This window comes from Strix aluco, chromosome 1, assembly GCF_031877795.1.
Source record: "Strix aluco isolate bStrAlu1 chromosome 1, bStrAlu1.hap1, whole genome shotgun sequence".
In the NCBI taxonomy this organism is placed as follows: Eukaryota; Metazoa; Chordata; class Aves; order Strigiformes; family Strigidae; genus Strix; species Strix aluco.
Genome location: NC_133931.1, coordinates 142,367,178 through 142,382,590, shown reverse-complemented (window position 1 = coordinate 142,382,590; position 15,413 = coordinate 142,367,178). Strand labels below are relative to the sequence as shown.

General features: G+C 43.4%; 1 protein-coding gene across 1 annotated transcript in view; it reads left to right on the top strand.

Moving 5' to 3' along the window:
- The window catches only part of COLQ (collagen like tail subunit of asymmetric acetylcholinesterase), a 42,857-nt gene extending 35,506 nt beyond the window's left edge, over positions 1-7,351 (top strand). The window contains exons 14-17 of the mRNA XM_074838348.1: positions 446-565; positions 1,171-1,291; positions 3,574-3,676; positions 5,662-7,351. Of these exons, the coding sequence (XP_074694449.1) occupies positions 446-565; positions 1,171-1,291; positions 3,574-3,676; positions 5,662-5,731 (414 nt within the window). The 3' untranslated portion in view covers positions 5,732-7,351. The remainder of the gene's footprint in view (positions 1-445; positions 566-1,170; positions 1,292-3,573; positions 3,677-5,661) is intronic.
- The last annotated feature ends 8,062 nt before the right edge of the window (positions 7,352-15,413 follow it).

Below are 15,413 nucleotides of genomic sequence, written 5' to 3'. Positions count from 1 at the left end.
AGCCATGAGCATGCCTAAAAATTATAGACAAACCCACAAAAAGCATTTATGCCCATATGGATTTTGCAATTGTTCCAGCGTCTAACCATTTGAGCATCTGACAGTTTTTCTCAGCAATGATTGTGCATGAGTACTTGCATGATCATTACCTGTGGGTGTGCATTTTGAAATAGGGACCATTGGAGCCATAGCTAGGCGCTCAGGAAAGACCATTCGCCTTTGGAAACTTGTGTCTCTTCTTACCAGTCGCAAAGAAGCCTCTTATGATCTGACAGTCCATGGGTGTAAGTTCTCACACCATTCTGTTTCTGAAAACAACCACATAATTTTTCTGTGTAATCATTTATCTATTTGCAGATACGTGTCAGCTGGCAAAACTAGATTCCATGACATTCCAAAATACTTCTCGAGAGGGTTACCAATCACCTTTTTTTCTGTGTCCCAGATTTTTGTGGTGAATAATCAAGAAGAGTTGGACCGGTTAAACACCGAAAATGCCTTAGCTTTTAGAAGAGATCAGAGATCTTTGTATTTTAAGGATACCTTTGGATGGCTCCCAATCCAGGTGAAAATATGACTGTGGTCTCAGAAGACTCATGGGTGTATGTTTCGTTTTTAAATACAGAACATACTTCTGTTCTCAAGGTGTCATACAGAATCAATGAAGCAAATGGAGAGAAAGCTCATTTTTGAGCACTGCCACAACTATGTATTTTTCTGAATTCTGTTTACAGGAGTCAATTACTGAGGCATTAACTCATCAGTGTTGCAGGTTTTGCTAACCTCCCTGTGTACCAGGCTGCACTGGTGAACAAACTGGGGCTGAGTTTGGGGAATTGTGATAGTAAAGAGCATTTTTTACTTAATACAAAATAAGGCAAAACTCACCAGGGTACAAAGTGGAGGAAAAAACCACAAACCCTGTAAACCAAACCCATGTATTTCCTTATTGCTTCAAGGAGCTAAGCTAAGTCCTGCTGAAATCAGCAGCAGCATCCTTCTTGCATCCACTGGACTTTGAATCAGATTCTGTATAAACCCTGTGAACCACCAAATAGCAGGATAAGAAAACCTGGTTGCGGGATCTACCTCCCACAGCCCTTCACCTCTGCTTGCTAGCCAGGCTGCTTGTGGTCCAGTTCAGTAACTGCTGTGTGTTTGTTTGGCCAGCTCACCCCTTTCTATCCTGTGGATTACCGCTTCGAGGATGGCGGTACCTGTGGAGATGGGATCGTACAGGATGGGGAAGAGTGTGATGATGGCAATGCGGTTGTGACTGATGACTGTATAAGTAAGTTACAGCATGTCAAGAGCAGCCTCTTTCTACCAGGGAAGGTGCATTAGTTGTTTCCACAGGGTACACTTGTGCAAATCACACAAATGTTTCACTTAGTGGAGCTTTTGTGGTTTGTGGATTGAGTGCAGGCACGGGGAGAGGAAGGCATGATGGCCATAGTGCAAAAATGGAGGTCCTTCATGCATGTGGGTGCCACACCCCAGCACAAGGCAGAGGTGGTGCCAAGTACTTCTCATGCATCCTCATTGAGGACTCTGTACCCCACTAGGAAGAGGTGTCTGCAGTCAGAGCAAACCCTCCACATTTCAGGGGTCAGATCCAGCAGCTGGTTTACATGTACACCTTCCCTGGGGGCTACTGGTATTCTGGTCAAAAGATGTAGCGTACCTTTGCAGTGCACCACAAAAACCCCTTAGGATAGACATTGAAGCTGGCTGTTTCTAATAGTAAGCTGGATTCTGAGTGCAGTAAAACCGCTTTGGATTTTGTTACTCACTTACATAGGGAAGGTGTCAACCCACTACCTTCTTGTTGTATAAACTATTAGGTTTATACAACATTTGATTCCTGTCTAGTCAAGCTTCCTTTCATTTTGCTGGCTGTGGATAGCAAAGAGCATATAAGCATACAAGCAGCTGTGGCAACCTTCAGTTCTACCTTTCAGTTACTTTTACTGCTTGATTCCTTCCCCAGAGTGCACACCATCTATACCTGACACAAAACAGGTTTGGTACTCTGTCAGTTCTAGCAAAGGGATGCTTCTTCACATTTCAGAACAGGTATCAGCCAACACTTTTCATTTATATAGCCCTCCATTTTTTAGCCTGACTTTGAAAATGAGGTGTATGCAGCTACGCTCTATATGAGTTTATCCATGCTCTTATCCATCAGTACCCTTCCCTTATAACTTGGGAATCCCAGCCAATTTCTCAATGACAACAGAAAAGAGATTTCAAAGGCAATTCAGTTGCAACAGGTATAGGGTAAACACATGTAAATAAATGTTCCTCTAAGCTTGCCTGACTGCAGAGTAGTCCAGTGAGAGAGCGTGAGCACTCCAGGCTCCAAGCATGAGAAAATGATTCAGTTAGAATTTGCAATCAACTGTGGGCAACAAGCATGCAGGAAAATAGTGTTCATTAGTTCTAGTGCCTGCAAAATTGTACATGGTGTGTCTGGAGGCACATCGTGTTACTTTGTGCTATACACTGGGCAAATCTTCAGGTCAGTCAAGGTCTTGCAATACATAAGACTTCTGACACTGGTATGACCCAAAGAGTTATCATTGAGTTACTTGGAAATGAGCACATTGTCATCATTCTGCTCTTGTGACTGAACCAAAACAAAAAGGTTAACTAAATGTTAAGTGGATTTAATTGTAAAATAGGCTCATTGTTCTTAGAAGCATCAATTTCTAACAAACAGATCCTTGGTGAAATTAATTAATCATTTCTATTTGCAAATAACCCATTTTAACTCTTATAAACTCCCTGTTCTTGAGTGTCATTTTAATCCGTTGCTTAATAGTGTCTCCAAAATATGTCAAGGGGATTTTAGCTAAATGAATTTGTTCAAGTTATAAAGTCATACTCAAAAAGTTGAAGACATCAAAAGCAAAGTCTAGTTGCTAAAATAGCAAACAAACCCATAATTACTGCAGCCTACATGCCAGTTCACCATGAAAAAATGTCACAAGGCCTATTCACGCTCAAGTCAGTAGGAGTCAGAAGTGGGAAAAACACCTTTTTGGCAATTGTTACATACTTTTTTTTTTTGATAAACAGGCAATAGGTCTGCATAATTCTATTTGTATGTGGGAACTCACTTGCAGTAGACACACATAGATACTGTGGAATATTAGGTAAAGGTCTCAGTTGGGATTTTCAAACCACTTAATGACCTCAGGGTGTGTTTTTGAAATTGTGACCTCCCCAAACCATTTATGTTAACTGCATCTTATGCTTCCTTTGATTTGTTTTGATAGTAATTATCTATGGTAATAATAATTATTAGAATAAATGCTGTTGTAATTAGTGTTTCTGTAGTAATTATTTTAATAGTTATTCATTCTTTCCCTCGGTCATTGAAATTAGGCTATAAAAGGCATATTCTTTGTAGTGAAGAATATTGCTCCTCCTAAGACTATCCTTACAGGATGCCCTCCCCAAAATGCCCTGTTTTATACTTTACCCTTAAAAATCTACTTCCACTTACCTCACCTGCCTCTTTTACATAGAAAGTGCCTTGAAGGTATTTCTTTCTGTCTTTTTCACTAGGATGCCGCCGTGCTTACTGTGGAGATGGCTACAGACACGAGGGGGTTGAAGACTGCGATGGGAAGGATTTTGGATATTTGACATGTAAAACATATCTCCCTGGGTATGTATGAGCTGTCTTCACTTTGGTTCAGGGTTTTTTTGTTGTGGGGTTTTTTTTTCACTCTTTGCCAGCTTTAAAACAAAAAAGTATTACCCACTTAAACCTTGTTCCACTGGGACCACTGCAGGCAGTGGGAGAGAAAGAGTCTATCAGATTATTTCTGCATATCATTGACTTTAAGGGCTAAATCTCATCTCTCAGTAAAAATCATATGCCTCTTACTGTACAAAATGAATGAAGGTCACATAGACATATGTTTGCCCATTGCTTGCAAAGATTTCCTCATTTGGTGACATCATTGCATTAATGTCACATACCAAGAGTAGGAAAGACCATGAGAAGGAAATGATCATGCTGAAGGAGAAAAAAATTCCAATCCACAACCTCCAACAGACCTCCTGTTGCCCTGACCAGTGAATGGATACTCTAGGTATATCTTTGTTTCTGAATCAACTGGTCATCTATCAGCCTTTCCAAAAACCAGGAAATTCACTCAACAGCAGATGTAAAGCCACGCATCTGCTTAGCAATGTCCTTCATTTAAAACATCTGCTTATTGTTGACTTGCCTTCTCTGCCTTTGTTTAAGCAGCTTCCTCTGGTCAGCATTTTGCCTCCAGCAGCAATACCTCTATTTAACTGTCAGGTATTGTTACTAGCTAACAGGAAACGTTTAATTTGCAAATGAAATTATACGCAGAGCCCTCATCATTCATGGAATAATAATGCGCTAATTGACAGGAATAAGAAACCACAGGATGTCTTTGTAAATCAAGTGCTGTGCTAATCCCTCCACTGCAATTGTTGGAGCACTCCTGGTGTACGAGATTACTAAAATCGAGACCAGCAAACCTGACAGCCTGAAACATTTTACAGACATCTCATCTTCAGAGAGTGTGGAGTTGTTTTCTACTGTGAAAACTACTCCCTTCTAAAAGTCTGAAGTTTGGTGCCAAAAATAGCATAGCAAAATCTTGGGAGATTTTTATAAATTTCACTTTTCATGTATGATCAAGCTGTGAAGAGCAGCTGAGATCCTCTATTTTTGTAAGTGCAGTCTGCAAATTATCTGATAAACTAAAGAAAAAGCTGTGAATCATCAGTAAAATGGGATAAATATGTGAGCATGGCACTCCCATGGGAGTTTCATCCCAAATCACCTTTTCTTCCACAAGCTCTACTGCAACTGATTTTCCAATTTTCTACTCTTTCCAGCCCCTAAATCCCTCCTCATATTTCACACACCTTCACTTCAGATCTTATGTTGGTTTTCTAAGAATGTGGGTTATCCAGGGACATAGTTTTAAGGACCTGCTTAATGGCTGCTTAATCCGCAGTTTGTGGATTATTTGATGGATGTGTTATTCACTTAGACATATGCTAGCAATAAAATCTCATTGAAACACTTATTAACATCTCTGGTCATCAGTAGGTAGAGTCGCTGCAGCTCAGTCTAAGTCAGTAGAAAGACAAAATCACTGTTTTTCCTTATTTTGCAATGATCCACCCTTCAATTTACTTTTTTTTTAGTTTTAAAGTTGGGCATGTGTCACTATCATTATTTCAAGTACATGAAAAGCAAGTAAAAGGACAGGCACAGTCATGCCTGCTGGAACTATTGGAAGTAACTGGGAAAACAACTCAGAGCCTCAGATATTTCATTACACAGTTCCTGTGGGTGAGCGCCAAGGCCTCCTGCACCCACCCCACATAAAGCCCAAGCCCCATTGCTAATGGGGATTTTATATTTTTAACTGACATTACTAGGAATTAAGTCTTCATTCGTAGTTTCTCCTGGACTCTTATTTTGCTGACAAGGGGGAGCACAGTGGAGCACTGATGGAAATTACCTTCTTATTTTGGTTCCCATATGTTGCTGCACATGGCATTTTCTGATGTTCCTCACTCCTTCAGAGATTTACATCCAGAAACCATATAATGTGAACTATACATACTTTGAAACTGAGATATTCTCTTTTATTTTAGGTCTTACGGAAAATTGAGATGCACTTCTTACTGCTACATTGACTCTACACAGTGTCGATACTTCACATGAGGGAAACGGAGGTGGGTAGCATCCCACATGTAGTGGGGTGCTAGGTGCTACACTATCACATATCTAAGAAGGACTGGGACAAAAAAAACTCCACCCACCTCTGTGTGAAAACAAACAAAGAGACGTCATGCTGCTGATGGCCATTTTGAGATTTTTTCTTTTTTTAAAATTAAGTCAGATTGGGAAAAAAATAGGACCACTGCAACCTGTCTTAATAGAGAAAAGTCAAACAGTGTTTGCCAGTAAGACTTTCATGTGGCTGTGGATGGAAGCTTGCTCTCCATCACAAATGCAACGTTAAGCTACTGGAAACTGAATTTCACTAACCAGGAATATCGTGTAACAATTACCTCGACTTAGCACTGTTAAACCTACATGTAAGCTCTTCAGGGTTTTTGTCTTTAAACCTTCTCAGCATAAACACAAAGCATATCTTGGATGTGGTGTTTATAGAGACTTTCTCTTTTATTACAATGTGAACTTTGCAAGTGTTATATCCACATGAGTGATGACTTCAGTTACATTAAGGTTAACTATCCACCTTTGCAGGTGAAAGGAGCAGAGGCCCTTCAGTAAGTGCTTTCAAGATGAGCAAATCAGCCAAAAAAGCTGGTTAACTTCACCTTCAGGCTAAGACATTTGGCTGTGTGTGTCTCTGTGCATGCATGGTAATGCAAGCAGTCACAGGAGGCCTGAAACTGCAGACCACAAAGGCCAATCTGGACAATAAACTGTGAAATAGTCAAGGAGCTCTCTCCCAGGAGAAAATCAGAGGAGGAGGGAAGGTAAAGAAGGAACATATTTCCGTATTTTTCATCTCTGTCTTGCTGGCCGGGCTCTGCGTGACCCCAAAGGGGCTGGGACAGTGTCGGTTACCTGCCTGAAACCACAGCGTGACCACGTACACATTGCTTTCACTCTGTTTTCTACACTGAAGGTCTTTTTGTTTTCATCTCCTTGTCCACCCAACCGCCATCATTCAATTACTGGTTATACCCTGTCCTCTTTTCCCCTCTCTCCCACTCGCTGTTTCCACCATCGTGTCTAGGGTACCCCCCAGTGTATGTTCTCACTTTTGTATCGCTGTAAATCAGATTTTGAAGTAGGGTGTTTATGGATGCTCGTTCATGCTGTCTAATGTACATGTATTTTTGTTTTTCAGAAAGTTTGTTCAACTATATTTAGCTCTGATAGGAGTCAGGGTAATTATATACTTATTTATTAGCAAGCATTAAAGAGCAAATTTCACATGGGAAGCATATTAAATGTTATGTGGAAAAGAGTCTATAACAGAAGAAAATGAAACAAAGTGCAGAATTCAGGACTAAAAGCCTCAAATCAAGGTGTTATTTTCATACAAGCCACTCTGCTTTGCGGTAAATGCTGTACATGACTGTTTGAATTGCGTGAGTTATCTGCACCAGTGACAGCACTGTAACAGCTGCACTTACACTGGTACTTCTGTAAAGGTTAAATAAAGGTGGGTGTTGCGTTATAATGATAATGCATTAAAGCAATCAAGAAATGCATACAACTTTTATCGCCTGTATAGAAGACTTTAACTCTGCATGTACAAAGTGATACTGGAAATCACCAATTAAAAAAAAAAAACAACCAAAATTAGTGTACTCTTTGTGGTTCTCACTTACCTGGGCTATTTATGTTGCTATGAAGCCAAGCCATCAGCATTTGTAGCCCAGTTCAATAGTTCAAAATTTTTCATCTTGGTTTTTTTTTTTTTTTTTTTAACAGAGGTCTTAAGAAAAGGTCAAGGGATCACTGGGACAAGGAACTTGCCATAAACTCTGGAAATCTGGGCACTAGTACAGCTGCCTTTTAATTTCCTGTGCTTGCACAAACAGCAGGTTCCCGCAGTGTCACACCACGTGGGAGCACGTATCCTGGCAGGAGGCTCCCGAGCACAGCCACCCTCCCAGCAGCATGTCCTGCTGGCCAACCCTCCAGCTGAGCCTCTGGCAGCATCTGCCGGGTGCTACCATCCTGGGCTTGGAGAAACTTCATCTGAACTCCTCACCTTCTCCAAGGAGTTCATCTCTACTCCTCAAAAGGCTGGAGTCTTTGAGAAATTTGGTAATCCAAGTGGTCTTTCCCCTTCAGTTTTAAGTTGCATCATTTTTAAAAGCGCCTACCTCCGAAGGACATTGGCGTTGCAAAGCTAGGTGCACAGAGGGTAGGAAATGTAAACAGGAGATGTGATTGCATAGATAAAATTGTACTGTGCTGGACATGTTCAGGAAGGGGTGTATCAGTCTGCTCAGAAAACATTTGCAAAGCATGGATTTTAAATGGACTTTATTAATACAGCACAAACAATTCAGCATCTTAACAGAAAGAAAGCAATATAAGATACAAGGGAAAAAAAATAAATAGGAAACAAGTTTCTTACTACCATTACTGTCTTGTTCCCCTCAGATGATAAAGCATGAGAAAGCTGGGAAGGTGTTAAGTATATATTATTTTCAAAGGCTGCAAAAGAAATCCTTCCTCTTTATTTCTGACATACCTGCTTTGTCAGCAAGTCAGAATTCTTCAGCTGGATGGTGCCTGGTCTGCTGTGAATTATCTTCCCTTCTTCTCTGAGTTTCTTAACACATTGTGCCAAGACTGGTTCAAAAGTTAATTGGGTTATTTCAGTTCCTCGGCCTTTTTTAGCAGCGAATGTTTGTGAGAGTTTTCTAATGATTAGTATGCAACTCAAGACAAATACACAAACAGTATGATCTTACGTCGTGCACTGTATTAAATGTATACTAAAGATCCAGCTTGCACTTAATATATAATTAAATATATGTAATTACCTACTCCATGTATTAGCAGCTCATGTCAATAAATCATGCTGCCTTAGTTCTGCTATGTCCCTACTTTCACATTTCATTTTGGGGTTAACAACACAGTTCTGAAATATAATTACCTAGTTTAAGATGCTGGGGAGGGAAAAAACCCAGTGCCTCCTCTCCCACGCCTGCGTCCTCTCCCTGCCTGCCGCTGGACCCGGCTCTGTGCGGGTGCACTGTGGTGCACAGCCCGGGACTGCGACTGTGCATTCCCACACCCGGTCTTGCCACTGCCTCAGCCCCAAACTGACCCTTCAACACGCCATATGAACTGCTATGCTTTCGTTGATTTCTGGTTGTAATCGATGTCACATGGACTACTTTTATTAAGGCTTTGGGCTGCGGTTTGGGGCATTGTCTCCTCCTGCTATCTCATAACATACTGGCTGGCTTGTAACTCCTACCAGAGGCTGAGCTGATGGCTGCAAACCAGAAAGCAACAGCATCGGGTGTTGAGGGACAATGGGAACAGTGATGTTGGCACCTAGGTTTTGGTTACTCCCAGCAGCCGGCACCCAGGCTTCAAGACAAGGCTCCTGCCTTGCAGTAGCAGCTGGAAAGTCTGTCCTCCCGAGGCTTTTGTCTGTCCCCAGGGGCAATGGAAGTGTATTGACAGCCAGAGAATGAATGAGTCTGTGGGGTGGTATATTTTCTGCCTGTCCTTTCTAAAAGTTCAGCTTCTGTGACATTCACCTCTCTGGCTTCTCAAATGCCTACATCATGTCTTTCTTCACTTCAAATCATTCAAAATTGTAGCTGCCAACCCCATCCTTGCCCATAAATCTGGCCATGCAGGACATCTCCTTTCTTTGTTCTTACAGTTTCCTTTAACAGCACCAAAGTTCATATCCTTTGTAGCCCCTCCAAAACTCTGCAACGCCCCTGTTGCTCTGCAGGCACTGGGTTTCTTTGGCTTCTTTTTCAGCCTCTCACCCCATCCCTTTTCTAACATCTTCTGTGAATGTCACAGCAAATACCCTTGGCCTTGGTTCTTACCTCCTTAAAGGATGGCTTCTTAGAGAAGCCAACCTCAACGTCTCAAAAAATCACGTGGTGCAATTCCCATTTCAGTCCCACTGGTTTGGACAAGGGGAGAGGGGATTGGCAGTTATCCTTAAACTGGGAGTCCCCCAAAACAGGGACAGTCCTTGAGCACCAGCTGTTTATGAGTAATAACAGCAATTAGTCCCCAGGTAGCCGCTTTGGGGGACAATTCAATAGCATTGGCACTCTGCTACCACATAAAATAATGCCATGTATGAAAAAAAGAAGACCAAAGTAAACCCAAGAAAAGCAAACTAGTGCTGTGCTGTGATTCTTTGATGCTACTCAAGTGTATCATGCAGGCAAGGCAATGCTGCAAGAAGATCTTTAAAGAGCTGTTGGAAAAAATCATGGTTTAATTCACAAAGGGCAAAGAAGAGAGCATTTTGTGATAGACTTTCGAGTTCTTCCTCTGATAGCTTTTGTCTGAGGAGATGGATATGGCAAAGCAAGTGTCCTTTCACTGGAAACCATGCTCTTGCATAGAAAACACCAAGTAATGGGCTATTGAACTCTGGTACAGGCAACGTAAGGTGCTGGTAGAAACTAAAGCAGGCAACTACTGAATGTAAAATTGGGATCACTTCAGAGTAACTGATGCTTATTGATTTGGTAAGGGACTGTGCAACTTACAGACCATCCGAGCGCTGCCAGACCTTAATCAAAGAGAAATAAGGAACAAAGCCTAAGCAAATGAGTCATTTTGTGTCTTTATTGAACATGGTCAGTGAAAAAACCACTGTAATGATGCATTCAGTTACATGCCCAGCAATGTGCTCTTTGTTGCAAACTGGGGTCCCTCTGTGCTGAAGGCTGATGTCACTCCAGGTCTGGAGAGGTCAGAGTAAAGCCTGGGAATATGCTTTCATTGCATTGATAATTACTGGGGCATTTAGGAGGATGGCCCTGAACCAGCCCAGCCAAGGAAAGGCTGTGTTTGAAAGGATAACCAGGCCAAATTATATTAGAGGAGTGTACTCCTGCTGGAAATTACATTAGTGACCACTTCCCTCCCTCCACTCCCAACAATATCTTGGCACTTAAGAAGTACTGAGTTACAGACCTGGACTTTTAGGGCTTTTAATTCACTCTGACAGTTTCCTGTGCATCTGATGGAGGGTCCAGTTCGGATGCACAATCTTTTCAAGTAAGAAAGAACAGGGTTTAAACAGCCATACTCTGCTGCAGCCTTCCCACCCACTACTGAACAAGTAGTCCTCCCTGCAAGGGGCACTGCTCAGCATTTTCTGTGGGGAAGGAGGGGGAAGGAGAACCATGGAGCGGAACCCACCAAAGTCTCCCATAGCAAAGCCAAGCGGTGCTGCAGGGCGCTACAGCGAGCCAGAGCCTCTCTGGCCATCATGCTCAGGGCAGGAAGGGGTCTTGTGCCACATGTGCATCAGAGCATCTCATGGTCTTCAGGAAAAGCCATCTGCTGGCCTGTCCCCAGGGCCGATGCTACTGGTGGCATTTCCTGCAGGACACAGAGAAGGACAAAGCACTCCCCATTAGGCTGGGAGCCTGCCTGGCTGGTGTGCAACAACACAAATGCAGAGCCTTGACAGAGCAGGAATCTGAGGTAAGGGCACAATAAATCAGCCAGGAGGAAGGGGAGGTAACATTAACCTCCTCACACAGCGGCACAGTTAGTATATTTAGAAACTCAGCAACTGATGACCCTCTCTCACCCAGTCTAAAGTGTCACTGTTTAATAAGTAAGTGAACAAACTGAGATCAGCATTAAATTCCAGCTTGTGGCAAGATGTTTCACCCTTGTGCCAGGCATGGTAGGAAGCTTTCAGGATTCATCTTGGAGAGGAGACCTGCCAGGGTCCTCAGCATCCTCTGTGTGGGGTGAGCACAGGGGGATGACTCTTATTCACTGTCACCCTCCCAAGAGGAAGAGGCACCCCCATTTCCCACTGAACCACTACTGAGTGCTGACCTAAGAGATGTGGAAATGTAGGCATGTAAGACTTATTTTCCTTTGCCCTCTTAACCAGAGTGTCTCCAACCTGGTGGAGAAAGGAGGGACTGATTTGGGGATCTCACACTGTTCCCCAGCCCCATCACAGGGGCCCAGAAAATTTTTAGTGATGAATTTTGTTTGGAAGAGAAGAGATCCCATTGCTCCCTGCTCTTCTTGTTTCCAGCAGCCATGTTCCCCCCATGAAACTCACCATGCAGGGGCTGGGGGAGGCTGTGCTGAGATAGTCAGACATTTGGGGCAAGTTGTTTGGTGTTTCCAATGCCTTCCTCTCAGAGGTTATATGATGGATAAACACATAGGGGAACCTGGCAACCCTGACACTTTACAGCAATATAATTTCTTTTATACATTTCCATTGGGTTTGCCATCTTGCCTACCTGGCACTACTGCTCTGAGGATGGGATGAGCTGAGCAAAATAATATTGAAGACTGCTTAGGTTTTGAGTTGTTACCAGCTTTAAAGGGAAGGATGACTGATTAGAGGTAAGAAACAGAGAACAGTTCAGGCAACTGAACTGTTCAGAAGTGTCCTGTTAAAATGCATATATTATGGGCCAAAACCCACAGGGAGGCTGGTCATGAAGAACAACAAAAAGCCAGATTTAAGCTGTGATGCTCCAGTGCATTCAGATAAACCGTCATAAACCATCTGGTGGCTGTAGTGTTGAGTTACTCTTTCCCTGCCATTTGACCAGAGATTAGTTGTCAAACCCAGCAGTACCCCCAAAGCAGCGGTGTGGGACCAGTGGGGTAAAGCTGGTAATCTCAGTGGTTTTAGTGGATGCAGGGAAAGACAGAGAGTCTTGCTCTGTGCCAGGACTTTTTGAGCAAGACAACATCTGGTGTGAAATGCTACAGGATTACAGATTCTAAATAAAGCCAGGAAGCTGTACCTGTTGCTGGCTGGGGTCAGCAGGCTCTGCCTTAAGCTGTCTGAGATGGAGTTGTTATGCTATTCTAAAGATGTTAAATATTTGTTCTCTGTTCCACATGATCACATTATTTGATGAGCAATAATGTCCTGTATGCTTGCCAGGGAGTAACTACATGGCAGGGAGGATTGAACTGCTGTGACTGGCCCTTGGGGCAAATATGTTGACATGAGAGTTTGTACTGGGTATAGGCAAGGCAGAACTGAGCCCTAACGGCATACAAATAATGTGATTATTCCTCCTGCATTCAGCAGTCAAGTGTCTATTAGGTCATTTGTAAGGGGAAACCCATGCTCTCTTTAGCCATACTGCTCCTGTATTTTGCAGCCCTGAGGATGGCAGGACTCCAGCTGCAGCGTAAAGAGAGGCAAAGATTCCCTCAAAATGCAAAAGCACCCACAAAGCAGTTAGCAACGTCTCAGCAGTGGGGTTTCTGCACTGTCATGCAGCATCGCTGTAGGCAATGCCAGGTGGCTCAGATTTTTCTCCTTGCCTGCAACACCCATGCCCAGGTTCCACAGCGGGGTGGTCTGTTTGGTAAGTGTGTCTGTATGTGAAGATTGAAGACTTCTTAATTTCTATTGCATCAATGGCCAACGCACTGCATTGGCATTTGGGAGTGGAAGGAATTCCCCTCCGCACCCTTACCACCTATGGCTCAACTGAAGGTTGTCCCTGAGGCTGAGGGGCACATGCTTGACAGTTCTGATTTACAGAGATGAACAGATCTGTCTGACATTTATTTAGGGATATAAACCAGGGCAGTTTTCCAGACCTTCTCTTGGTTTCACCAAACTGTGTAGCCCACAAGAAAAGTCCTTTAAGGCAGTTCTGTGCTGTGTGTGTCTCTGGAAGGGCACAGTGGCAGTGGTCCCAGCAGTGAGTGTTGCATTATTTCCCTCCAGAAATCACCGTGACTTGTTCTATTTCTGGTTATGAACCACCCATTTTGTTGTTGATTACGAAGCATACTTTGACGATTTTTTTACTTGCAGACATGTTCTCCCAATGGCTATGTCAGTGGCTTGAGTTTTGTGGTGTGCAGTCATGCAGACCCCGTTCTGCTCCCTCAGCAGAGGGTTATTTCCTTGCTTCTTTCTTTTTTAATAAAAAGGATAATAACAGGTATTTTTTTTGAAAAGTTACATGCTTGCAGGAATATCCTGCTTGCATGTGTTTCTAAGTGTCTGTATCAAAAAGTTTTACCCTTCTAGTAGCTGAAAGCAAAGCTCCTTTAGAGATGGTCTGTGGACAAAAAAATACGAATGTGGACAGATGAATCCTCTCCCTGTGCTGAGACCAGCTATGTACTCACAGGCTGTTCAGAGAATATAAGAAAATTACTTGATTGCCCAATGATACAGGCTTAAGAAAATGTAAATTAATATTTAATTATTTTATTGAAAGCAGAAGGGCTTCAACAGAAGAGTCTATTTCAGAAGGAGCATAGACTGGATGTATGAACTTTCCACACAAGTAAAGGACTAATATAAGAAAACAAAGTGCCACATGAAGAAACTTTTGGGCTGGCTGACAAAACACATGTCCAAGTTCTTTGAAATAGCCTGGGGTTTTCCCCAGCTTCCACCCAGGGGCTGGTTTGAGTCCCCAGCGAGAGCGGCCTGCTCAAGGTGACTGATGAAGTGTGAGGCAGGTAAAAGTAGCAGTGACTATTTATACACTAACAGTGTGCTGTACATTAATGGTGAAAGCATATGAATCCTTAAAAGACTGAGGGGGAAGGGGAATTTAATAAACTGAAGAAAATAAAATTGTGAAATGTCCTGGCAGGATCCAATGCGCAGCTGGGACGTTCAGCATGTCCCTGACAAGGGGACGACTCCTTATAGACAAACGCCTGCAAGAAGGTCCCTGTGCCAGGCTGGCTGCCTGGAGCTGCCTCAACACAAGGGCCAGAGGCAGCAGAATGAAGGTCTGTACGGGAGATCACGCCTCTTGCTCTTGATGAGGGTCTCCCACTGTTTTTGGCAAGAAGGCTCTCCCAGCCACCACAGCGCTTGGAGAGGCACAGGTTTCACAGAGACATCCGCAGCACCCCGCTGCACACACAGGTGTGTCCTGCCCGTAGGACAAAACTTCTTGGTTTGTTGGTTTGGGGAAAGCTGTTTGCCACTTGATGCATGAGCTGTGAAGCGCTGGGCTCAGCGAGTGTCGAATACCTGAGACCATGGCTCAAATGTCATGTTAGGGAGAAAGCGGGGTAGGTGAGAGGTGGCAACACAGCAGAGGCTGCGCAGGCTGCAGAGCACACAGCTTCCTCTCGCTTGCAGAAAGGAGGTTGGGTACCAGCTGCTAAGCAAGAAAGCAAGTGGAAAACTATGACCTATAGGAAACTATGTGAGGCACGTCTGGTCTCTGAAGACTACAGATGAGCTGGCAATATCAACACCAGAAACAGATGCTAAATTGATCGGAAATTATTTTGGCGGAAAGCCATAGCTGGAGCAGGAGCCCTGGTACGAAGACAAATTGATGCAAAACACATTCTGAAGTCTCAGATCTGTTTGGTTTTGAGAAAACAGAGACCTGTTCTCTCTTTGGCATCGCTGCAGGACTTTGCATAGGCGACACACCAGTGCATCTTGCTGAAAGCAGTGAGGTACACGCTTAGAAAGTGGCCAAATGCTGCTGGTTGGCACCAGGACCCACTGGGGGCCCTGACGGGGAAGCAGCATCTCAGTAACTCCTGGACTGACAGATCTGGAAGGACACGAGTATCACCAATTTCAGCTCCTCCTGCTGCAGTAGAAACTCCCACACCAAAGGCGATGCCTTGCTAAAGTGGTGGATAAACAGCAAAAGATCCTGGAGAAATTTTATCAGACCTTGCAAGCCATAAC